We start from the raw sequence: 24,777 nt of genomic DNA, 5'->3' as shown, positions 1-24,777 counted from the left end.
CACCCTCACCGTGAGGCGGGGCGCCTCACGGTGAGGGGGAGGGGAAACGGGGAGGTTCATTGGTTTCGGCTTCATGAGACAGCTTTAAGCCGGGTCTGGCAGTTTGGGCCGCCATCGGAGTCAGGCCGGCGAGCGACACGCGACCTCGTCGGTCACCGAGGAGCCCCCCCCCCCCCCCCCCCGGTGACCGGCGGTGGCCACCCACCCCCCCCCTGGGCTGGTGTCAACGGCGGAATGGACGGCCCTGCAGACAGAAACAGGTCATGGTGAACGGGGACAGACTGACGAACGGCCCCTCAGACAGGAACGTAACGGCGGCGAACGGGACGGCGGCGGCCGAGACCACCAGTAAGAGAGGGCGAACGACCATGTGGAAAGGTATAGGACGACAGATACCGTTGCAAACAGGGACAGGGCAAGGGCGGCAATCGTGCAAATAGGAATAGAATGACAGATGCCGTGACAGACACACACTGAATGGGTAGATGCCAGCGGACAGTCGGATTAATGGCAACATCAGTCACCGAGGACAAGCTGGCCACGTGATGTCGCCCGCTATAGCTGCGCCTCAAGAATATATGACACGTTGGTGACCGCAACCACCATACATTCGCGTGCTGTTCTGTTGCGCTTAGGGTTCCAAGTTTTCTGCGGGAGAAAACAACTCCGTGACGCGATTCTCACAAAGCTTAGCAGGGTACAACGTGTGTAATTTTGAAAGAGCAAAACAATGCATAAACTATTATTTCCTAGATGCAATTGAGCAAGTGACCTTCCATCGCATTTTAAATCGCCGGAAACAACCTCGGGGTTGAGCCATTCATGGAAGTTTAGTACGGTTAGCCCGTGCACCAGGCCACTGGTTTGATCTATTCCAGCAATAGATGAAGTTCGCATGCCATAAAGACCATCAAAAGGCAATGAGCGGTAGCACCAGTGAATCCGCCATCAAGGTTGCAGACGTTTCCGAAAAGCGCTGCTCTCTGTACCGTGTGCATGCTGCATGTACCGTGTGGACGGGGTCCCCGCTCCAAGTACCGAATGAAGAGGTCGCAATGGGCAACACCTGCCAGTCGGCAGCCTTCATACACAAGCGCGAGAATTGGCGTGGGCTGCGCCCAGTTCTTTCATGTTAACTTCGGCTGCTTCCCAAGACGACATCCAAACCATCTACAAACTATCTACCTCAAAGATGTCAAAGCAAGAAAGGGTTAGTTTTCTTCTCAAAGGAAAAAAACTCATCTTTTCACGTCCACAATGTGGGACACAAATTAAAGCCCTTCGCTGTCCGTGACAACCCTGGGCGTTACCACTGAAAGTGCCCATTCCTGGAAGATATACATATTCCATGTTGTCAAAAAGTGCGACTCATATTCTTTCTTCTGACAATTCGTCACCGCCTTTCGCGCAAGGCTCGTAAACCTCCGATCCAGTCTTATGTTTTCCTTCACTTCTGTGCTGCCTCGTGCAGCGTGCCACCTAAGCAGGGTGCAAGAGGTGCTTAGCTTTGGGGCCAAGATCGTCACCGATGCTCGTCAGCGAGACTCAATGGCGACGGCCATTCAAGCGCCGGGTTGGGGCGGTGGTGGTGACCTTGTCATCCACTGTGACAGCCTCACTGTATTCAAGGCCCTTAATGACTCGTGGACTCCAATGGGGACCCGGTCCCCGTCTACCCCTCGTGCCGTTGTGTGCCAGCGCGCCACCCCCGGTCGGCAGCGGTATGCGCCAGAGAGCTGTCACCTCCTCGCCTGTCGGTGACACGCGGGGCTTTTCGCATCGCAGCCGTTTGCCGCCGACCACCGCCGCATCTCGCACCCGCATAGAGCTTTGCACCGGACTGGACGATACAGACGGTCCCGTTGTGTAATAATGGTTTGCTTGTCGTGTAACATTGCCTGCCGGCCGTTGTGTGGCATGTTTTGGCGATTTATGTTTTGATTAATGATTTAGCTTTTGACGAAATTGTGCGAATGACAGGATGATTGTTAACGTGCAAATGTGGCCGGTTGTTGTCATGCTTTGATATTGCAGTCACACTCTTATCGTAATTGCACCAAACAAACGATAAACCACGTGTTAGAATAATTCGTGAATGCAATGAGCATGGCCATGAACATGAACATGTTTGCCGTCACGTTGACCTGCTGTCGCTGGAAACTGTCACCGCCGAGTCACGTGGCCCCGATACCGGCAGGGACATCCATCGAGAAACAATATAGTACTCCCCTGCCTAGATGCTGTCACGGACCCAGCGCTCCGGTTCACATCCGTCTGCGGCAGTTCGCTGAACAGGATGAATGTTCGGGGCAATCCGGCTCGCGAGCAAAATGAAACGACGGCCATCGCAGAAGCAATGATTCGCGCAGCCGAAGCCCGTGAAGGTCAAGGGCCGGTAGGCTGCGTAAGTTCCATCCCCTCTGTGTAAAACAGTGGATTGTTAACCGCGAGCGTGGCTTTTTAGGCCAGCCACACGCACACAATACACGCGCAGTGCAGCTTGGCTATGGACAGCCGAGCTGGCGTAGCATCACGACGTAACCAAGAGCTGTAATATACCTGATAGTAACGGTAAAACAATGCGAAGGAATGGAGGCTTTGTATTAAATATGCGCACTCTTTGTTGGACCTGTGGGTCTTAATGTGCTGCTATGAATAAATCAATGAAAACCGGGGCTATCAAATTACATAACCGTAATGATGCAATCGTAAGAAGCAGCATTTATCGATTTTGTGTCGTCAGTCATTCGTTTCCCTGGCACATTGCTATTCTATCGCGGCTGTCCGCCACTCATACATTTAGCTTTTTCTCTGGCTTCCCTCATGAAACAACGTGGATGAACCTGATATTGTTAGCCCTATGCATTTGATCAACAGCAAAACACTGGAATGAAGTCCACTTAAACGGAAACCGTATGAGTTGCAAGTTCTGCATCTCTGAAAATGACCAATGATCCCCAGAAATCACAAGAGAATGTCAGTATACCGCTATATGACGTCAGACGCACCTCTCATCCGAACGCGGAGGAGGCCGCGGGGCCACGGTCGTTGTGAACATGGGAAAATGCGCCTTTTCGCTGTAGGCATTTTACTGTGCATAATGCCCATTGTCTCGACATAAATAACTATTTCATGAACGACGATTTAAATGGCGGGAAAGCAGACCCTGCGTTCACACTAGGACCAGACTTCCCTTCGTCCAGCTCGTGGGAGTCGGGATCAGCGAGTCTGCCCGTTTTATTGGGTCTGTTATATTGATGACGTCGGCTCTTTGGAAGATTAACCCTCCTCCTGGTAAATGCGTTGAAAAGATCCCCGCTGACGTGTATAGATGGTGGAGGAACACCGCCAAAAATACAACGTGAGTGGAACGGAAATCTGCGAGGCTGGCGCGAGGAGCCGAATCCCCCGCCGGTTCACAACTAAGTAATGGTCACTTGTGATTGTGTGCGCATACATTACACACGGCAACAGGAGAGTCGATAAATCGCTGATCATTGAAAGCATTGCAAACGTAAGAAACGATTAAGCATCCTAGCAACAGCACAAAAAAACCGTTTTCGCGTGTCTCTGGCCCATGTTCTTTGTGCAGAACTAGTGCAACGCATCACCCAACCAGTCTTATGCTTCGGGGTCTCCACCAGCAGCGATGTCGGAAGCACGGCGCTTCTGCGGCCGCGGAGTACTTACCCCGGGTAAAGTGCGCTTCTCGTGCAGCGACTTTTGCGCGACGACAGCGCTCTCTCGGGCACAGTAGGTGAGGAAGGCGCAGCCTGAAACAGAACGGCGCCCTGTTAGTCTAACGGGACAGCGCTCTCTCGGGCACAGTTGGTGAGGAAGGCGCAGCCTGAAACCAAACGGCGTCCTGTTAGTCTAACGGGACAGCGCTCTCTCGGGCACAGCAGGTGAGGAAGGCGCAGCCTGAAACTAAACGGCGCCCTGTTACTCTAACGGGCAAGACGTCCCACGTGGCGCGCGACGAGTCAGCCGCGTGCCTGATGCTAGTGTATCACGGTGACGGGATTGATGTGAGCACCACGAAGGTGATGCTAAAAGGTGCATGACGCCTTAGATTCCCATGAATGAGTGATATCACTTGACATGGCTATATTGCATTAGGGTTTAGCATGCAGGCAAGTTCGATGGTGGGGTGTCCACACTCACATTCACAAGTGCTTTTGGCTAGAGCCGGGTGTGTGATTGGCTAGCGTATTTCACAAGCAGAATGCAATAAATTTACATTGATATACGTGCCATGGATTGGGACAAAATATTAACAACGCAACTCTTATCCTTGCTATGATGGATCTTCCATCTCACGGCTTACTGCTTTGCGAATGGTCTTTTAAAACATTTTCTGAATTGGCATTCGCCGTTTCATCGGTAATTCAAGACTGCGAAGCTGTAATGCCCCCATCTGCATCGTCTACAGACGATGTCACCCGCTACGGGTTAAAACCTCTGTTAAGTGCTTTATCAGACCGATTGCTGGTTGAAGCGTCGCTCGACTGCTCCAGCCGTGCTTCGGCCGTTCGCTTGTTCCTCTGCTCACGCTTTTCGTTTCAAGCATTTAAAGGGTCTGCCATCGACAGCTTGCGGGTGTTATTGGTGTTGAAAAGGGTGGATTTGATTTCCGAGAGCTTTACACGTTACCGGTGTGATATTTAGCCTCGGTTGTGATGTGAACCCTTGTTCCCATCACAGCCGAGATTCATGTAAACTCTTGTGGGTTCACATCAATTGTCTTCATCCCATGCGGCGAAATGTGAATGGCTGCCTTAAACTATTCAGCAAATCTCAGCCGAAACGAGTGGGTAACACACACTACCTTGTCGACTTCTGGACAGCAGAAAATCCGCCATGCAAATGTACAACCGGCTGTACAGTAAGCCTGAAGCACCCTACTGCATGTCAGAAGCAGCCCTAGTCATGGCAATCGTCACGAGAATGACCCGCAGGAGTGACCTCTGGGCGGACCACAGAACACCTCGGCCGAGTCAAGGGGTTGATGGCGCAGTCCTTCCGGTAGGCACGTACTGAATGGCAAACTCTATGTGGAAGTTTCTGCCCGTGCTATGACGGCTAGCTTTCTAGCAGAGGCTGCACTTGTTATCTTCATCGCATCAACGCAAAGCGCATTTACATAAAGCGATTTAGGGAGCTTTGGGAGCGTTTTGAATATGTAACGAATGGGACATTTCCACGCAGAAAATCATGTGTCGCTTTAAACTTCACCCTCGTGGTACGTGAAACAGTTGTAAGACTCGGAGGCCGTATATCTAGCTCAGGGTGTTCCCCTTCCCCCCTCCTTCCCCCAGCCTCCTGCTGCGCACGCACACACTGTTCCGCCAAGTTTAACATTAATCTATGTAGTTAAATGGAAAGAAACGAGTGCCAAGTGCACCCTTCCACCCCCTTCCTCCCATCTGCTCAGAGTGTACCCTACCACTCCCCTCCTCCCATCTGCTCGGAGCGTACCCTACCAATTCTTTCCTCCCATCTGCTCAGAGCATCCGTCATTACTGGGTTCATAAGGAAAAATGCCTAAGCATGATGATCCATAATTTGCATTCGAAAGGACGGTCCCTACCGCGCACGGCGACGTACATTAGCCTACAAGTTTGTCCGTTCCTTTCTTTGCCTGATTGTGCGGGTATCGTTTATTTACGACTCCGTGTTGTCGGGATCTAGGCTCGGTTTCAGACCCCTGTTAACCGTTCTTTCGCAAAAATTTCAACTAGATTTACGAGAAATGTTAACTAGATAGTGACTATGCTTCTCGTGGTATCCAAAAATGAACTTGCTGGATTGTACTGCACTGGGCTACCGACCGCATCTTAAAGCGTCGAAATCGGTCAGTTGCTTTTGGAGATAAAACGGAAAAGTGTTAATTTTCCGTTTGTTTAATGCCGCCAAATACCCTAGCCATTGTCGGGCTAGCAGGCGAGTCCTAGGTTCCTGTTTACCCTGTTCGATAAGGCTTGTGATTGAGCAAATGCACGTCCTGCGGCGCTGCAATGTGGAAGCAAGCGAAGGCCGACGAGTTACGTCGCTGACCGATTTCAGTGCCTCTTCCAACAGAAATTTTCCGCTTCGATACAATTTATGGCCCATGTTTCCGTAAAGCTCGCTTCCTGCCGAGCTGCCAGGGCCTGTGGGAGGATGGATGGTGCTGACTTCTTTGGCCGGGTGTAAATGGTCCGGCGGCCGGGGATGCGCCGGCCCGACCCGGGTCAGCGCGCGGCTGCCCAGCGGTCAACACTCGGCCCGCTGCCGCAGACGGCACCGCGGCCGCGAAAGGCCAGGGCCATGTTTGATGCCCGAGGTCAGGCTCGTGCTGAGTGAACGCCATCCTGTGGGTGTGCTGATCTCACGTGCTGCCATGGTGTTTCCATGATTATTAACAGCCTGCACCATTGAACCTGGACGTAAATCACCCGATAATGACCGTTTTCCTACCTTTATTCTATTGCAAGGGGGTGTAAACAAAAACTGTTATTCTTTGAATTTGGGCAAACTTTGTACAGTTCAAGCAAGCTGGAGCTTACGGCGTACGTTCACAAACATATCGCTGAAATTCAGACTTAACATACGCTCGGGTGGGGGTTAATTTAAGCCCCCGAAGGTTTTTCGAAATGCTTTCCGAACCATGCGACGTAGCCACGCAACATTTTGCATAGCTGTAAAAAATTAAATAGCGGATCGTTTGGTATAGAAAATTAAGATGCACCTTGTACGGTCGCTAATTTACGGTGGGCCAAGGTCATGTTATGTCCTCAGGGAGCTCAGTTCCTAGGGAAGCATTCAATCTGATGCAAGAACAGAGTGTTAAACGAAGCCATACATGTCTGAAATACTTTTTTATGCAACACAACGATTGGGTTAACAAATTCCATCCACCTACGGCCGGGTATAAAGGCTAGACTAAGGCCAAGACCAACCTGTTTTATTAGTCTCGGGCATGCTGTATGGGGTATGTTTTGGTGCAAACTTTGAATATGATTTTTTATAACAAGAGCCGCATTATACAGCTTTCATGGAATTCTTAAAGATCAGAATAGGTCACTTAACTAAAATGAAGCAGGTTAACATTTTGTTTTAGGAACATACTGCTCAGCGTAATCTTTGTCGCTTATTCAAATGCAGAACTCAAAGTGGTCTGGTATGATTTTGGTCACTGTTATCTCCGAAAGGTTAAACAAGGTCATCCACCTTAAATGAGCATATGAGCTATTGTTTAGAACAAGTGTCTAGGTCCTGGGGCACTTTGGACAGCAAACTGGAGTTGGACCTCGTTTGGCCTTATTTGCCCGAATGTCATGACCTAGGACCCTCAAACTTGGCCCAAGTCAGTTTGCGCAGAGACCGACACATCCTGTGAATTTGCCTGTTTTTAGCTTTCTTAGTTTTTGAGATCTCAGGGGGTCAAACTGACCTCCACCCGAGCAAAGGGCATCCAACCGGCCGCCCGGGCGCGTCTTAAGGGTCATCAGATCCGAAGCGATCCAGAAGAGTTTATCTTCTTTGCCACCAGTGATTGCTACCGCCCCTTTCTTTGGGAAGCAAAACATGATATGACCAAGACAAGCCTTTTGCTCCTGGTTTTGCCAAATATCAACTCCTATGTTGAAAGCAGGAGACCTTTGATATACCAGGAGGTACCGCGTGAGCGACGCCTTTGAGCAAACAGTGTTACATGATCACAGCAAAGCTTGACATTTCCGCGCAACGCTCATGGTCAAGTTCTTTAAGAGGCGAAACAGCTCACAAGTGATTTGTCTCCAGGAGCCAGATTTGTCCGAAACTGTACAGTAGTATCAGGGGAGCCATTCGGCTAGCGAAGCTCAGGGCATATCGTAACCGAAACCTTAACGGTAAGGAGAAGAAATCCAGCGATGGAAACTTTAACATTGAGATACGTTATTTATATTTATATATGACATGTCAAGATATATACACACACACACACACACACACACACACATATATATATATATATATATATATATATATATATATATATATATATATATATATATGCCATATAGCTTAATTTATATCTCAATTGTACGCATGTTCATACGTGCGATGCCCGGTGTCTCATGAAGAGCAATCCTTCGCACCGGGAGAAGCCGGCAGATTTGCGGTGAATAGGACACCACGACCGCGCCTGTATGATGAGACCATCCAATATCCTGCTCTCTATGCATTACAGCTTAGCGACTAATCCCCGAATGAGTGAATTTTTCATCGCGCCGGCGTCGCGGCGACGCTGCCGTCGTTGGCGGGAGTCTGCCGGCGACATGTGCCGAATATTCGCCAGTCTGGGATCGCCAACACCCAGCGTTACGAGCCCGCTCAACGGTTAACGAGGCCGTAAAAATATCCGGCACGACTCTGGCTAAATTGCCGGTCTCTGCGCCAAGACCGTCGCCTTCCGACTGCGTCACGACACGTCACGTCATGTCACGACATGTCATGTTTGTGGCGGATTCCCCGGCGCCCTTCGCACGCGGCCGTTGGGGCGGGGAGCGTCCATCCCGTCGCGCTGCGTCCGCGAGTGATCGGCCAGCGCAGGAGATGGTTCGGAATAGCTTTCTTGATGTGGAAGTCGATGGAGGCGGCGGCGTGAGTACGCCGACGAACGTGATGCCTTGGCGTGACCGGTGGACCTGTGGGCGGTCCGTTTGCCGTGACCTTCTGTCGCTGGCGATGAACGGTGACCTTTCGGGTCGAGTTACTCCCGGCGCGGATACGCGAGCGGTCGTTTGGATCGTCGTCCCTCACGTCAGCCAGGGTAAAAGATGCATTCAGGGTATCAGACCCATGACCGCTCTCCGTCTGACCTTTTTCGGCGGCACCGATCACGTCTGCTGGCTGCGCCTCTGCCTTCATCGGACTTACACAAACCGAGCGGAAAGTTACGCGCCTGCCTGGTGCAGCTGGGCCGGCCGGTGCCGCCATCTTGTCGAACCAATTTACCGCGCCCTGACCCACAAACAAGACGTGACCCCAGCGCTGCCGGCCACACCACCGCCCCGCCCCGCTCCGGTCGGCGGACCGCCTGTTTATTCGATGGGATCTGCGTGTCGCGTGACCAGCTTACGACAGGTGCGTCTCAATTTCAGCGCCGAAACAAGCGGTCGACCGCCGGGCGATAAACGGCCCGTACGCGCGGGCGGCCGGAATGGAGCGGCGCCGGCGCGGCCGGCCCGCTGGCTCGGCGTCGCTGGCGCGGCCGGCCCGCTGGCTCGCGACGGGGTCGGCCGGCCCGCTGGCTCGGCGTCGCTGACGCGGCCGGCCCGCTGGCTCGGCGTCGCTGGCGCGGCCGGCCCGCTGGCTCGGCGTCGCCGGCGCGGCCGGCCCGCTGGCTCGCGACGGCGCGACGCCCGCGCCGACGACGGCACCCACTCTGCCGACGGGAGCGAGCGGGGCGGAGCGCCGCGAGGCGGACGGGTGGGGTGCTGAGGGCACGGCCGAGTCATCGAAGGGAGGGCAAGGGGACGATTAGCGATCGCACTGTTCGGCTTTCGCTCCGTCCCTGGCAGCTGTAAGTTAGTTTTGACTACGGTGAAAGCTCTGTCTAGGTCTAAGCGCGAAGTCCTAGACATTCGTGCAAGCATGCTGTGTTATGAATAATTCAGGACGGATTTCCAGGAAAAACCAAGCAGTCACATTGTTGTTGAGGTGACGAATTTCAAGTCAACACAACGCAGCCTTGTAGCGATGATCACGTACCGTTGCATCTGGTAGCCCCGAAAAAAACATATGAAAATATATCTGGAAACATCTTAAGTTCAATGCGCTGAAAATAAAACGGGTCGCTGAAAGAGATTGCGGCAGCACTGAACCACTTACGAGGATATTCAATAGTTAATTGGTCTCCTCGACGGGCCGCCGACTGGATCAATTCAAGGCTGCTCCCATTTCGACGGCTTTCTCTCTGCAGACCAGGCTTCCGTTCGCCCCGAACGCAGCCCACAGTCACACGTCCGAACAGTTCAGACAGCGTCGCTGCCCAGGCCGCTGAGGCCGGCAACTGTGACCGTACGTGCTACGGTGCCGTGGAAACGTAAACATCGTTACTCCTGACGGCTCACGCCTGACCGCTGAGTGTGTCGCCCAGCGTTAGAAGTCATCGCCGACGGTGGTTGCTTGGATCGTGTGCCCGTGCCTGTGTGCCCGCGCGCCCGTGTCGTGTGTGCCCATGTCCGTGCTACTTTTAAGTACCTGGGAACAGTATTCCATCCGTTGCATGTTCGCGCAGGATCGGTCGTAATTTGACGTGGCTGAATCCATCGGCTTGCTCCGTTTTTTTGGACGGACGAATGGGTCCTCCTCGCCAGACTCAATGGCGCTCAGCCAGTCTCCACCGCATCTGTTTAAAATAGTTATATGTGTTGATCCTAGTTAGTTAACGCACGCTCGGGTGGGGGGTCAAACTGTCCCCCCGCAAAGGTTTTCCCGAAATAGCTTCCGAATGGCGCGGCCACGCCGCGCCAAATTTTGCATATTTGCAGACAATGGAATAGCCCACGGTCAAAACCAACCTGTTTTATTACTCTCGGCCTTGCTGTATGGGCTGGTTTCTGGTGCTTTTTTTCGAATACATTGATAGCAGGAACCGTATTATATACCTTCCATGGACTTCTTATAGGTCAGAATGGGACAGTGACCTAAAATGACCCAGGTTAACATTTTGTTTTTAGGAACATACTATCTAGCGTAACCTTTGTCGCTGATCAATATGCAAAAGTTAAAACAGTCATATCATTTTGGTTATCATAACCTTGAAAAGGTCGAACAAGGCTACTGACCTTACCTGAGTGTGTGACATTTTTCTTAGAACAGTTGCCTAGGTGCAAGGGGCCCTTTGGAGACCAATCTGGAATTTGACCTTGTTTGACCTTATTTGACCCGAAGGTCGTAAACTAGGAACCTCAAACTTTGACCTAAAAGAGTTCACGTACAAGTCAACACACTTTGTGAATTTGGTGTCTGTAGCTGTCTTAGTTCCCGAGATCTCAGGGGGTCAAATTGACCCCCCTCCCCCACTGGAGGGAAGGATGTCCAACCGTCTACCCGGGTGAGTGATAACTATCTTTCTATTCGGTTGAAAATGTGTAGTTGGTTGGGTATGTCGTTGCGTAAGCAAATACCATCAAATGCTTCCATTGCCGAAGCGTGTGGAAGGTTTGAGCAAAGCAGATGGTTTACTTTTTGTCTTGTTTTTACTGTGGGTTCAAAACTGCAACTCAACTCTTTGCATCTCCTTGCCGGCCTTACACAACAGGGCCCACAGGGAAGCTTGCGCAACGGTGCGGTAGATGCCGCTAGTGTCGCCTGGGCGATCCGATTGTTAGTATTCCGCGCAGGCCTGTCCAGTGGCGATGTCGGAGACAGCAGCGCAGGGGAGGCGGCCGGCCGTGAGTTAGGACTGACGTGTGCACGGCACAGACTGACATCGGGCCTCTTGGAAGGTTATCTGCGGTTCTCTGGACCACAAGGGACGTTGTGAACAAAATCAAGGGGATGCTGGCAAAATGGGACGAAGTTTGAGGGATAGAAGCTCTAAAAATTGTCAAGACAGACCGTCGTTATCTAATCAGGCATCGCAAATAATCTTGCAAAAAGGCGCACTTTAAGGGCACCATTTTTGCAAACTCTCGCCAACCAGTGGCGATGATTCCATTAAAGCCCCTAAACACCGTCTGGCCAAATGTCAAAAAATTAAGCTGCACTCGGCCGAATCGGCCAGGTCAGCGAGGAGCTGCAGAGCTGATGGCTCATGACCTCAGCGCCAGGGCTGGAGAATCGCTTGCAAAGATGATGAGGCGGGGAGAGACGTAGCTGCTGAGCCTCCTGGTGCGATCAGAGACAGTGACTGATCCCAAAGGCGAGGCCCCCACCCAGATGGCCAAGGGCGCCAAATATCAGCGGACCTCCACAGACGCGGGACTACAGAAGCGGTCAAGAGCCATAGAAAACAAAGACCCGGGAAAACAGTAGGAGGTCTGAAAAGCTACGGACCCTAGGGCCACCGTGGGGAGATCAAAATCAAGACCGCGTGGTGATCAAAAGGTCCTGATATGCTTGGCACGTTAAAAACATAATCACGTCTTGCAGTTGTCAGACAACGACTCTAAGCAGTCGGGCTCGTGATCAAGAGGAGTCCACCTGCCGCTACCGCTCGGCTTTTCACCACCCTGCACTGATAAGCAAGTGATGGTTCCCGCTGACACCAATGACCTGGCGCTTGTATGCGACGCGCGTCAGCGAATCATCCAGAGATCGCAAGGTGCTCAGTTGGTGCAAAAGCGAAATAGGTGCCAAATGGCTGAGATGCGATTGAGGAGGAGGCCTCGACGTTGGTGCCGTTGGGTGCCGGACCCCAGTTGAGCTCGGGCCCATGAGAACTAGTTATTGAGTGGAAGCTCATTCTGAAGTTGTCTCTGACGCAACTCATCTAGACTTCAAGCTGAATTCAGCAAAAACTGGAGGACTTGCCCCTCCTCCCTCCTCCCCACTCTCCCCCACCCTTTGACGAAGACGATGGGCGGGGCTGGGGTACGAGGAAGGCGATCAGCAGCCGTGCTGAAGGCTAGACCACAAGAGGCACCAGCGGCAGCGTCCATGACCGAGGTCGGCGTTGACCAGAGGAGCTTCGAACACCGTGATCCGGGCGGGACCGATGGCGGCATCTGAGTAAGCCGAGTCGGCAGCAGGGACCGATGGCGGCATCTGAGTAAGCAGAGTTACCAGCATCCCGGTCACACCGTAGCCCCACGAGTCTGACAGCCCCCCCCCCCCCCCCAGCAAACGTCTGAGAGGCCAAACCAACCGGCGACGTTCGCCAACCATCCAGTTCGTCCTCTGGCCACCTCCTTCGTCCGCCTATCATCCATTTCGTCCGCTGACCATTCAGTTCGTCCGCTGGCCACCTCGTTCGTCCGCTGACCATTCAGCCCATCGGCTAAATGCGGCGCTCGTACGCGGATCAGCCGCAACGCTCTCCTTTCATACCCTGTGCAGTGTGCGGGGGGGGGGGGGGGGGGGGCAGGCGTCGGCCAGCCGCGGCGGCGAGCCCCAGATGCGGCCCGTCCTCCGCGCCGATCGCGCCGACCCAATATCGGCTCGCACACCCCAGCGATCGCCGCCGCTCCCCGCGGTTCGCCCGCGCAGAGGCGGCTAAGCCGGTCATGAGTCGGCCCGACGCCACCTGGTGTGGCGGTGACCGGCGGACGGCTCGTGTCCTCGCGGCCCGACGGCGGCCGTCCGCCCCCGGGGAGGAGGCGGGTCCTCAGAGCTCCGTGGGGACGAGAGGTGGCGACGCAGGTCCAGTACCGGAGGGCTGTGGTGCCTTTTCTCTGGGACCGTGGACCGACAGGCTCCGTGCGTGGGTCAGGAGCGGTGCCGAGGGAGGTAACAGTGAATAATTTGTGACATGTCGTCATGCGAGGCTAAATATGATTGCTGTCCTACCGCAGGCCAGCGGGGTCGGCCACCCATGCAACATGAGCGGTCTGGCGCTGCTACCCGCCCCTCCCCGCCCCTCCTCGTCCGGTCAGTAAAGCCGGTGTTGCGCGACCTCGTCACACGGTCTCGACTGGCGCCATGACCCCCCCGCCCCCCCCCCCCATCCTCACCCGGTCAGTAAAGCCGGTATTGCACTGCCTCGTCACGCTGTCTCGACTACCGATGCTGTGAGCCCCCATCTCCCTTCTTATCCAGTCATTAAAGCTGGTGTTGCACGGCCTTGTCACGTCGTCTCGACTGGCGCTGTGACCCCCTTCTCCCCTCCCCTCCTCGCCCTGTCAGTAAATCCGGTGTTGCACAACCTCTTCACGCTGTCTCGACTGAAGCTATGACCCCTCCCCCTCCTCAGCCGGTCAGTAAAGCCGGTGTTGCATGGCCTCGACTGGCGCTGTGCTCTGCTGACGGCCGTGTTTGGAGTACAACGCTCTGCCTATGCCGACAATAATTCAACGGATGAACGTGCAGCCTGCCATGGTTTACGTAGGTGTTAAGGGGCGTGAGCATTGCTCTCCAGTAGCGAGCCATCTTTGTATCATTTGGAGCCAAGCAAGTCTTCATTTCACGATATGCTGCCGTGATTTGCTTCCTCACAGCACTTCGCCTCAGGGGCATAGCGCGTTGTCATGGCGTGAAAGCATTGTTCCTCGGGGACAGAGCTTATTGTGGTACGGATCTCATCAGCACTGCTGGCTTACACCGGCACAGCCTCTTTGCCGCACGCTGCAACAGGCACGACACATCCCTCCAGATACCCCACCGGCGCAGGAGGAGTTCTCCACCTCGTAACGCTGATGGTGGGGGCACGGTACTGGTGGGATGGGAAGGAACGGGTGATGGTCCACATGAGACCGTTAGTCCTGCCATCCCGGGAACATTCGGCTTGGTCGTTCAGAAAAGTTCAGCTTGCCGTCATTTAACGCTCATCATCGTTGCGAAAAGTACCCACTTCGACCCGGGACGGCACGTGTTCGGCCGGACTTTGCGGAGCGTCGCCGCGGGTCGCGGATCTCGTCCACACCCGCGCGAGGAGGCACTGACCGTCAGCCTGCGGGCCATACGGCCGTCGTGTAAGCTGGAGTCGCTCTGCTCGGCAGTCGGTAAGAGGCCGGCGATGCGCCGTTAGCGGTCGGATCCCTCCGAGAACTGGCGCTCAAGCTCCGACCGACGGCTCCCGCGCTCGGCCGAACGGCCCCTCAGCTGAGGCGACGAGCTAGCCGAACGGACCCTCAGCTGCAGTGACGAGTGACCGATGCAAATGAACCGCGTTCGGACGAGTGCGAGCTCCAGCGGTTGCGAGTCGGGCTTGTAACGAACGACATAAGTCCATCGCCAATGAGTCTCGCATCGGGCTGTGATTGGTGGACCCGGTTATGTCTAAATGCTGCTCGAAGAGATGCTTTGTGTCATGGCGGATTCCATCGTTCAATCAAAGCTGACTGTAGATGGAAAGGATGGCCGATACCAAGACGGTCAAGACGGTCAAGACTGGGAACAAACAAATCACTGCAGTTGTCATGCGCTCGCAATATTTTCACGTGAGCTTCTTTGACTTGCAGCCGTTGGCAGCAGGGCCGAACGTTCGCAGCGCGAGCGTCTCCACTGAACGAAAGCTGTCCAGCTGCATCCAGCGTCAGCGAGCTCGTGCGCTCTCCTCAAGCTGCTGGGTTTATATAAGCCTTCAAAAATAAGCCTCACTGTCTCCGTCCAAAAGTAGCCGCTGTCGGCTGTCCATCGTCTGATGGACATCCGACCGATCTGGACATCGTCCGAAAGGTGTTTCCGAGGCCGGATGCTCAAAGATTGAAGGCACCTTGATGACCTATCGGGACGGTACTCAGCCGTGATTTTTGTTTGGTATTGAACTGCCCCTGCAAAATCAGCTAGAGCAGAAACACCATGGGATTACTGCGGTACGTATCTCCCCAAAACGTATCCGATGGCCTTCCCAAAGCTCAGCACACTGAAAGAGGTCAAGGATATCTGACACGGAACTAAGACCAATTGAATGATAATGCTTAGTGCGCTACACCATATGACCTCCTCGATGAAGCCAAACTCGGCAACCGCCCATCATATACAATGTTGCAGCATATTGCAATGTTCTGGATATTAGTGACCTACTTACGAGCCACTTCCTCACTGCAACGTCGAAATTCACCTAAGCCGCAGTGTGCTTTCATAGACCACGTTAGCCCGGACCCGACACCGCTGCTCGGGGCGGCGGTCCGTCTGCGCTAGCCCCTCCGCGGTCGCCGATACTGCCGGCCGGACCGCCCTCTGCTCGCAGTCGTTACCACAGCACAACAAGGCCGTCTGTCCGGCAACCGCCGCCCAGACGCCGCCATTGTGGCGCAATTGCCGGCCTCTGCGTGCCATTCAACGCTCCCGTCGCGGAGGGAAGGGAGAGGGCCCGCCGGCCGGCGCGTGGACGGCCATCGCTAGGCGTCACGACTGCCGCGCGGCCGGTGCGGGAGCAGCCAACGCGTCGTCGGGTGCGAGCCGAGGCCTGCCGGGGGGGGGCCTCTGCCGGTCCGACGGGACTCGGAAGCTGACTCATGGGTTAGAGTCGCTCTCCGCAGCCGGGGTTCGGCCTCGAGTCCGGCGGTTCAGATGATTTGAAGCCCGAGGGGCTCGAGAGAGCGTGAGGAATTCCCTGCTTCCGGCTTTGATGTCATTTTCAGTGCGGCCGGTCCGTCTGGTCAGGTTTCATTATCAAATATGATGCTAATATGGTAGGTTTCAAGTGCATTATAAAGCGTACATTTCGGACGCTTGGGTGGAAGTCGTGCAGATTTCACATAAATGGAGCGCTCGGAGCGCTCGGAGCGTTAGAAGCGTTTGTCGTGCCCAGCCACACACGCGCATCACCTGCGATTTCAGCCGCCGGAGCGACTTGCACCGAAACTGACACACCATTTCACAGCACTTGGGTCCCCAATCTTTTTCGGCGGCGCGGCCGTTTTGTTTCCGTCGCCTGTTTTGCGCGCGTCAGGCACATCTGCCCACGCTACTTCAGCCTCGCGCGCTACTCGAATGTGTCGGCGGCCGAACACGGAGAGGGCCGATTGGTCTGGGCAGAGAAAAACCGGCTGTAGAGATCGGACAGACCCAAGTGTCAACGGCTGGGATATCCTGAGAGCTCAGGCCGCTCAGCGCAAAGGAACGAGCTTCTCAGCCTGCCGACGAGAGGCGCGGAAGACATTGGGAAGCCACGCTGGAGAAAAAGCCGGAATCGCGTCTGCTTGGGTGAGTCTTTGCTGTTTAAGCCATACCTGGGATCTGTGTGAGATGGTCATAGATGATGTCTAGGTAAGATGTGCGGTTCATAGATTATACAAAATATTGCGTATTGTTTCGTTCAACAATATCAGGTATTACGTAAGTTTTTCAGTGCATTAGTGAGGAGCACTATTTACATAGACAAGACAGTAGTAATATCATTATTCCTCTGATAAAAAAAAAACAGGAGAGTGCAGATATAGATGCGTTGCCATTTTGCAACATGCCTTTATCGAAACAATAGCAGAAGTGAATTAAAAATGGGTTGCCGATGATTCTACACGATTTTCACGTTTTTTTCTTTAAAACAGCAAGCTACAATTTTTTACGGCACACTAACATTCAGGGGATTAAACAAACGGCGATAGCCAGCCATTATCACGATACGGTGCCTATCTAAGAATTAGAATACGCAAACATCCGTGTACATGCAAACGAATTCAGGCAAATAGGCATCACACATCACGCTTCATTCAAACATGCAAGTGAGTCGAAGTTAACAGGCATCGCACATCGCGCATCAATTACACATGCAAGCGATTTCAATTGAACAAGTATCGCACATCACGCGTCTGGCATCACTTACATATGTAAATGATTTTAACCTAGCACACATCACGCATAAAGGCACATATGACGTTCGCATAATCGGCCATGATGAGCCGTGCGTGTTAAGATTTGGTCGCCGACTTTTTTAGAAGTAAAGATTCCCTTATTTTCCCGTATGGGTGGTTCTGTGCTTTGTAAATGACTTTGAGCTCTAAAAGAGGCATCAGGGTCTATACCTTCCTCGATTTCAGCCTGAGCATGTTTTTCCAAAAGAATGTTCACCGAAAGAGGTATTCCCTGTTTTGTGTTTAACGTTTTGCAGTTGTTCATTATATCTCAAATGACTGGGGCGCATGGACGGATAATGCCCGTGTGGCAATATATGTCATTTATGCAGCTCTGGGTTTCAAGGGGTTTGCACGCAAAGAACGTGGTTTACGAAATCAAGTATAGGCTGTGTGAAAACATGGGAGGGAGTCTATGTCGAATAGGCCATGCGCGCTATTCTTCTGAGATATGATGAACACCTGCGATGCGCTAAAAACAAAACAGGGAATACCCCTTTCGGGGACCATTTTTCGGCAAAACGTGCTCAGGATGCAATCGAAGGAGGTATAGATCCTATGCCCCTTTTAGAGCTCCATGTCATCAACCGAGCACAGGACCACCCAGACAGGAAGCTAATTGAATCTATACTTCTAAAAAAGTCGGTGACCAAATCTTAACATGCAGGGCTCACATGGCCGATTATGCGAACGTGATATGTGCCTTTATGTGTGATGTGTTCTAGGCTAAAATCGTTTACATGTGGAAGTTAGTCCGGGCGCGTGATGTGCGATACTTGTTCAATTGAAATCGCTTGCATGTATAATTGATGCGCGATGTGTGATGCCTGTTTACTTCAACTCGAATGTTTGAATGAAGCGTGAGGTGTGATGCACATTTGCTTGAATTCGCTTACATGTACACGTACGTTCGCGCACTCCAATTCTTAGATAGACACTGTATCGTGGTAATTGCTGGCAATTGCCGTTTGTTTAATTCCCTAAATGTTGTGTTCTGTAAAAACTGTGGTTCGCTGTTTGAAAAAGATAATTAAAAGTCGAGTAGGATCATCAGCGGGAAATTTTGTATTCACTTCTGGTATTATTTCGACAAGGGCATGTTGCCGAAAATTCAACCCATCTATCCCCATTCTCCTGGTTTTTCTCCGAGAAATAAGGTTATTACTACTGTCTTATCAATATCACGCATTTATTTAAATAACAACGAGTATCGATTACACTCAGACTTGAAAACTTTACTTAACCTATGCATATCTGCACGTGATATACAGGATTCTGTTTATGTATATATGTATATATATATATATATATATATATATATATATATATATATAAATCTCTCTCTCCCTCTCTCTCTCTCTCTCTCTCTCTCTCTCTCTCTCTCTCTCTCTCTCTCTCTCTCTCTCTCTCTCTCTCTCTCTCTCTCTCTCTCTCTCTCTCTCTCTCTCTCTCTCTCTCTCTCTCTCTCTCTCTCTCTCTCTCTCTCTCTCTCTCTCTCTCTCTCTCTCTCTCGCTGATACAACAGCCACGCGTCATATATAGCTTGTGCATTTGTCATACACACGTAGCATGCATCTGATCAGCGTAAGTTTTTAAGACTTTTTATAAAAATCCTCCCACGGAAAGTCTTTTCTTGGCTAACCGGCTTGTTGATTGCTTTTCAGCGATACGGAAGGCTCATTTGAGTGTCAGTGCCAACGCTGATTGTGTCATTATTATGCAAGTACCTTGAAAGAAGCCACCTTGAAGACCTTTTGGTGGTGTTCACAATCCTGTCATTGCCTGATCCATTACGCCGTTTATCTCTGTCGCTGCATCGAGCGGTCTGCCTCTGTCACTCTACCACACCGTCAGCCTCTATCACTTCATCACACCGTCTACCTCTGTCACTCTACCACACCGTCTACCTCTGTCACTCTTCCACACCATCTACCTCTGCCACTCTACCACACCGTCTATCTCTGTTACTCTATCACACCGTCTACCTCTGTCACTCCATCACACCGTCTACCTGTCACTTCATCACACCGTCAGCCTCTGCCTGTTTGAGCACGCTGTCTACATCTGTTGTTCCATCACACAGTCTGACTTTGCTCCTCACCCACACTTTCCATTCTTCCTGCTCTTTCTATGTGCCATCCGTCTCAGCATCTGTACCATCGCTTATCCTCGCCTCGTTGTGCCGTCAACCCCTGCCGCTCTACCGCACGTTTGACTTTTGCTGTTCTGCGCGACATCTGTCCTGGGTTCCCTTCCCAGTTCCCTTCCCTCCTGAGCCCTTCCCACTTCACATTCCGGCACCGCGTACCGCTACCGCTCCAGCACGCCGTCGACGCGCGCGCCGCCGGCCTCCGCCGCTTTATCACGTCGCAGCGACTCGCCGGCGCCGGATGTTTTCTTAGCTTTGATTGGTATTCAAACAACTCGCGGCACCGAAAGACAGGCGCTGTGCTGTGAATGGGACGGACTTGTAACACCGCGCGAGCGAACTGCCAGAAAAATAAACCGTCGACAAATGGGCGGAAAACACCGGTGGTTATCCCGCTAAACGTAGCAAGTTTGACAAGGGATTCAGAGGAGAAAATGCGGCCAAGAGACGGGCTTTTGAGGGTGAGGACGGCTGCCATCCGGCTTTGAAAGTCAACACTGTCTGGAAGAATGGTGGCCGAGAGACGGGATCGGGCGATTATCGCTAAAAATGTCTGGCATGGTCGAGTAAGTAATAGGAATTAAACTACAAATTTGGCATGATTTTGAACTAACTGCAGACCGCGCAGGCCAAATGCGCTTGTCGGTGTGAGCTTAAAGCATGCCTTTCTCCACCAAACAATCTAAGAAATATGCGTCATCGAATATGTAACACATCCGCGTTTCATGCTAGATCTGTGCATGCTAGTTTTCAAGAAACACGTGAAGGAGGAAGGAAACACATGGGTTGAAAGGGTAGATGACATCCAAAATATTGATTTGAGTTGTGCGACGAGACTCGCCTTTGGCCAGGACTCCACCAGTCCCGGCTCCATGACCCTAATAACCCAGCGACGGTCAAAATATTTTCACTACACTGTGTCGCATTGACGCGACGCAACCACGCCCATTGTGACCAGGCACTTCCGGTGTTTGCCCCTCTCCATTGCAGTGTTTAGCTACCCCCAGTGATCCAAATCGTGCCGCTACCGTCAGTGTATCTTGTCATCTTGCCAGTGCTCTGTCTTGCTTTATTATCGAGCCCATGTAGCGCCGCTAGCGAGGGTTCCGCGCTTGGTTGATGGCAGCGTTTTAGTGTGGCGTTACGGCTAATTGCACTGTGCGCTACGCCATAATTGGCGTCATTTGTCTGCTGTTTACGTGTGCCAAATGCGTTCATATATTAGTTGTAGTAATAACATTTTCGTCGTAATATTCCTGCAACTATTCACCAGTTTATCTGCTCCATCGTCTTTCCACCAAGCACCTTTCTCCCAACAAAGTGTAATTTTGATCGCAGAAATTTACCCTTCTTCTAAAATGCGTCGTGAAAATTCTAACAATGCACTGGTGCATGCGCCTTCTGCAGCTAACCGCAGCATGCCATACAGGTCCTAACTATATGTCAAATGCGGCTCCAGAAACCAGTGCATCGTGCGCGTCTCGCGCGTGCCGAACTTTAAGGACCAGTAACAATTGCAGCAAAACTAAAATCTACCGATATATGGAGCAAACACACGACGTTTCGGTACCCATCCGCCTGCATGACTGAAGTGGTCCCACCTTATTTCCACCAGACATCGATAACCAAACTACCGCGCTGGTCGGGCCTCTGGCGTCCTCAGGCCAGCAGAAGCCCGACCAGCCAGCTGACTCTCAGGCGCCAGCTGACTCTCAGGCGTCAGCTGACTCTCAGGCGAATCCAGGCAGTCGGGCGGCTCTCCGAGAGCATATCCAGCCTACACATCGATACCATTAGCAGTAGGAAGACGTGCGTTGATGCGCACACTTTGCCCGTTATCTCTTGGATTCGGTTGTCATCAACACTGCGACTCGTTTGCCCCGTCTGGATAATGTGGACAAAGCTGCCCGGTTCGTCCGTACGCCTGACACCTGTTCCCGCACCGCCGCGCCCGATTCGGCAACAGTGCTGGGAAGGATGCGAATGCCTAGTCAGCTAGTGCAGAACGCGTGCGCGGCTTTAAAATTGTGACGGAAGCCTGCATGCCGTGCGGCAAGACATGCACGCACCTAAGACGTGGTTTGAGATGCACCTGCGGCTCGCGCGCTGACTGTCGCGCCGCCTGCTTCGCTCACATTTTGGACCAATCCAATCTTACGGTTTGGATGCGCATTTGAATTTGGATTTGATCGTCTAGCTAGCCATGACGATCAGCAAGAGACCACGGTCATATGTTGCTTGATATGGCGCATGACCAAGGTCCTGGCTATGGGATTGTCCCATATGAAACTCAACCACAACACATTCCTCAATGAATCGAACGCGATGATCAAGGAACACAGGTTCAACATACCGCAGCTTACGGATCTGATTGTTTTGTCCCCTTCCTGATCAGAGTGGCTTTGAAGTGAAGGTATTCGCAATTCCGTGCTACCGGCATTTTCAATGCAATGTTTTGGAATGGCCAATGACACAAACTCATCGCGAAAAACCTGCTTCTGTTACGTGCTCTAACATTAAAAAAGGCGGGACGTGCGCGAGCAAACGTGAGCATATGTGCATGTACTCCTGCGCCGGCCTGTCATGCGAATTCGATTACACTGACCTGATGCCAAGCATGTCATTATCGTAATTGCCAATTAGGCTGACTGTGTAACGGAGGGGGCGTTATCAATGCGATTCCCGTCTTCCGTAGGAGTCAGCGGGGAGCGGGTCACCCTCTGGCCTTTGAGAAAGGTCACATCCTTCAGTGCTGTGAATGTCTCTTCAGTATGCTATGCACACATGTTGTAAAATTATTTAAATTCAACGAACACAATTTGGTTCATACGCCGACCCCGGTGACGGCACCTGGACAATGTTCTCGCAAGCCTGCGGTGCTCGGGGGCAGTGTTCCATCAGCCAGTGGCACGGGAGTCTAAAACTCGCCTTGCGTGCTCGTTGCTCGCCGCTGGGAGCTGAAGATACCGAGCCGTGTAGCCGAGTCTTCCTGTCCAGCAGTGTCCATACGAAGGCGAGACGTAAATGCGACAAATGCCCTTTTATCCGGCATGAGATAGCGAATTCTGATTGGTCACATGCAGCAGTGCAGCACGCCAAATAGAGAATGGGATAAATAGGACGAACTGTAAAATACTAACGTGACAAGACATCAGATGTTCAAATGCCCGAACAAAGAAGGCTAAATTAGATCAGGCTATGTTAGGCTAGGTTAGGTTAAGTGAAATTAGGTTGGAATGTTTTAGACCAGTTTAAATCATATTAAAAGAACGTGGGGTTGTATGCGTAGCCATTTAGCCATTCACTACTTTGGCATGTCACTTTTTACGGGCAGGCCGTGGACGAAGGAAGTCTTTTTGAAATTTTAAAACAAGCCCAGCCTGAGCGGCCAGGTCCGACATTGACTAGCCGTCACGATATTAACACGCGCCCGGGTGGCCGGTTGAGCACCATTCGCTCGGGGGGGGGGGGGAAGGGCTCATTTGACCCCCCCTCTGAGATCTCAAAGGTTAAAAGAGCTAGGAGCATCAAATCCACAGGGTGTGTTATGTGGGCTCATATGTATTATATGTGGGCTCACTTTTTGCAAGATTTGAGGCTCCTAGGTCATAAATTTTGGGTATAAGGTCAAACAAGGTCAAATTCTAGATTGGTGTCTAAAGCACCACCTGACCTTCCCATACAACTACCGTGAATATATATAACTTATCTTAGCAAAAGGTCGTTGGTGCCCATTTAACGTCAGTTACATTGTTTTTTTCCTTTGGAATGTCATGGTGACCAAAATAATACAAGACTGTTTGATTTTTCACTTGAATAAGTGTCCAGGATTGTGCTAGATGGTGTGTTCCTGAAAACAAAATATCGACTGATGTCATTCTAGATGAGTGACCTATTTTGATCTAAAAAAGGCCAAGTAAGATGTGTCACGCAGTCCCTGTATTAAATAAATTCAAAATGAGCACGCAAAACTATCCCACACACCACAAGCTTTCGAATAAAAACGGGTCGAGTTTACCTTGGTCTGACCCTAGGTCAATGGAATGTGTTTATTTAATTGTTGTATTGCCTAAGAAATAATCTCAGAGATGTGTGGCTTCGTCTAGCACGTCGTTGTTGCATCAGATTGAAAGGTTCCCTTGAAATTACTTTCGCTGAATCCACGACCTGACTTTGATCTGCTTTGGGTCAGCGACCTTACAAGGTACATCTAAATCGTTGATGCTAGGAGATGCGTGACTGAATCGTCTACAGCGATGCAAAACTTGGCGCGGCGAACGGCCGAGCGGTTCGGAAATCATTTTGGAAAACAAATTCGGTAGGTCAGCTTGACCCCCGCCCGAGCGCGTGTTCAAAGCTAATATTCTGGTGTTGGCGAATAATGCCCAGAGCTCCTAATCTCCGGAATCAATTGTCTTTATTTTCCATTCTGATAATGATCAATCTTCAGTATACCGGGAGGCACTGGTAAGACGACGTTATGAAGAAAGCAGTGGCTATATTGGCAAAAGCTAAAGGTTGGTCATACTTAGAGTAAAAACTTCCACATTGTAAAGTTATTACTTATAGCCATCCCAGGTTTATGTAGTTTTCCACAACAAGAAGCACGATTCTTTTGACGTCTTGCCGTATGAAGTGTTGGCACCCGTGTTTAAGCTGCATGATGGGAACATTTTTTATGCAGTATTGCAATTTCATCACAATTTCATCTGCCACACTCAGTTAGCAAGGAACGCGCAAGTGTTCAAGTTGCTAGAAGGCTAAAAATATCAATCAAAACCAGATTAAGATCTCGCCAGTTCGGCGTCAGAGCGATATGGGAACGAAATATTTTTTAAGAATTTATTCTGCATGGTTAACACGCGATTCTGAGGCAGTTAAGAAGGGGCGGTCGCGCTGACAAATCTGTAGATCGAAATGTGCCAACATTCACGCGATCGTGTGCAAGCAATGGACCCACCCCTTTAGATGCCTTTTTAAAACTGATGGCAGATCTCAGTAGCCAGAGAAGATGAACGCGTACCGGCGTATAAGGAAACCCACCTAAAATTCGTGGAGGATATGTTATTGTTACAATTTGGTCGGAGTTAGATTGTCTTGGTTGAATTAATCCTGAGATTGCTTTCTATGGGCCTGCAACACACTGTATGCTGCTGCTTTTCCTCTGCCTCTGACGTTCCATTAAATTTTGCAGAGGGG

The 24,777-nt window shown here is 51.6% G+C and overlaps 1 protein-coding gene across 1 annotated transcript in view; it reads right to left on the bottom strand.

Annotated features, from left to right (window-relative positions):
- Positions 1 to 223: 223 nt before the first annotated feature.
- Positions 224 to 24,777, bottom strand: part of LOC119089790 (CUGBP Elav-like family member 3-B) — a 58,745-nt gene continuing 34,191 nt past the window's right edge. Inside the window, exons 3-4 of the mRNA XM_037212606.1 lie at positions 3,691 to 3,773; positions 224 to 244 (exon numbers count right to left, since the gene is read on the bottom strand). Of these exons, the coding sequence (XP_037068501.1) occupies positions 224 to 244; positions 3,691 to 3,773 (104 nt within the window). The remainder of the gene's footprint in view (positions 245 to 3,690; positions 3,774 to 24,777) is intronic.

Source organism: Pollicipes pollicipes, unplaced genomic scaffold, assembly GCF_011947565.3.
Source record: "Pollicipes pollicipes isolate AB1234 unplaced genomic scaffold, Ppol_2.1 Scaffold_3087;HRSCAF=3621_pilon_pilon_pilon, whole genome shotgun sequence".
NCBI classification, from domain to species: Eukaryota; Metazoa; Arthropoda; class Thecostraca; order Pollicipedomorpha; family Pollicipedidae; genus Pollicipes; species Pollicipes pollicipes.
Note: the sequence above shows the minus strand (reverse complement) of the source record. Positions and strands in the feature narration are given on the sequence as shown.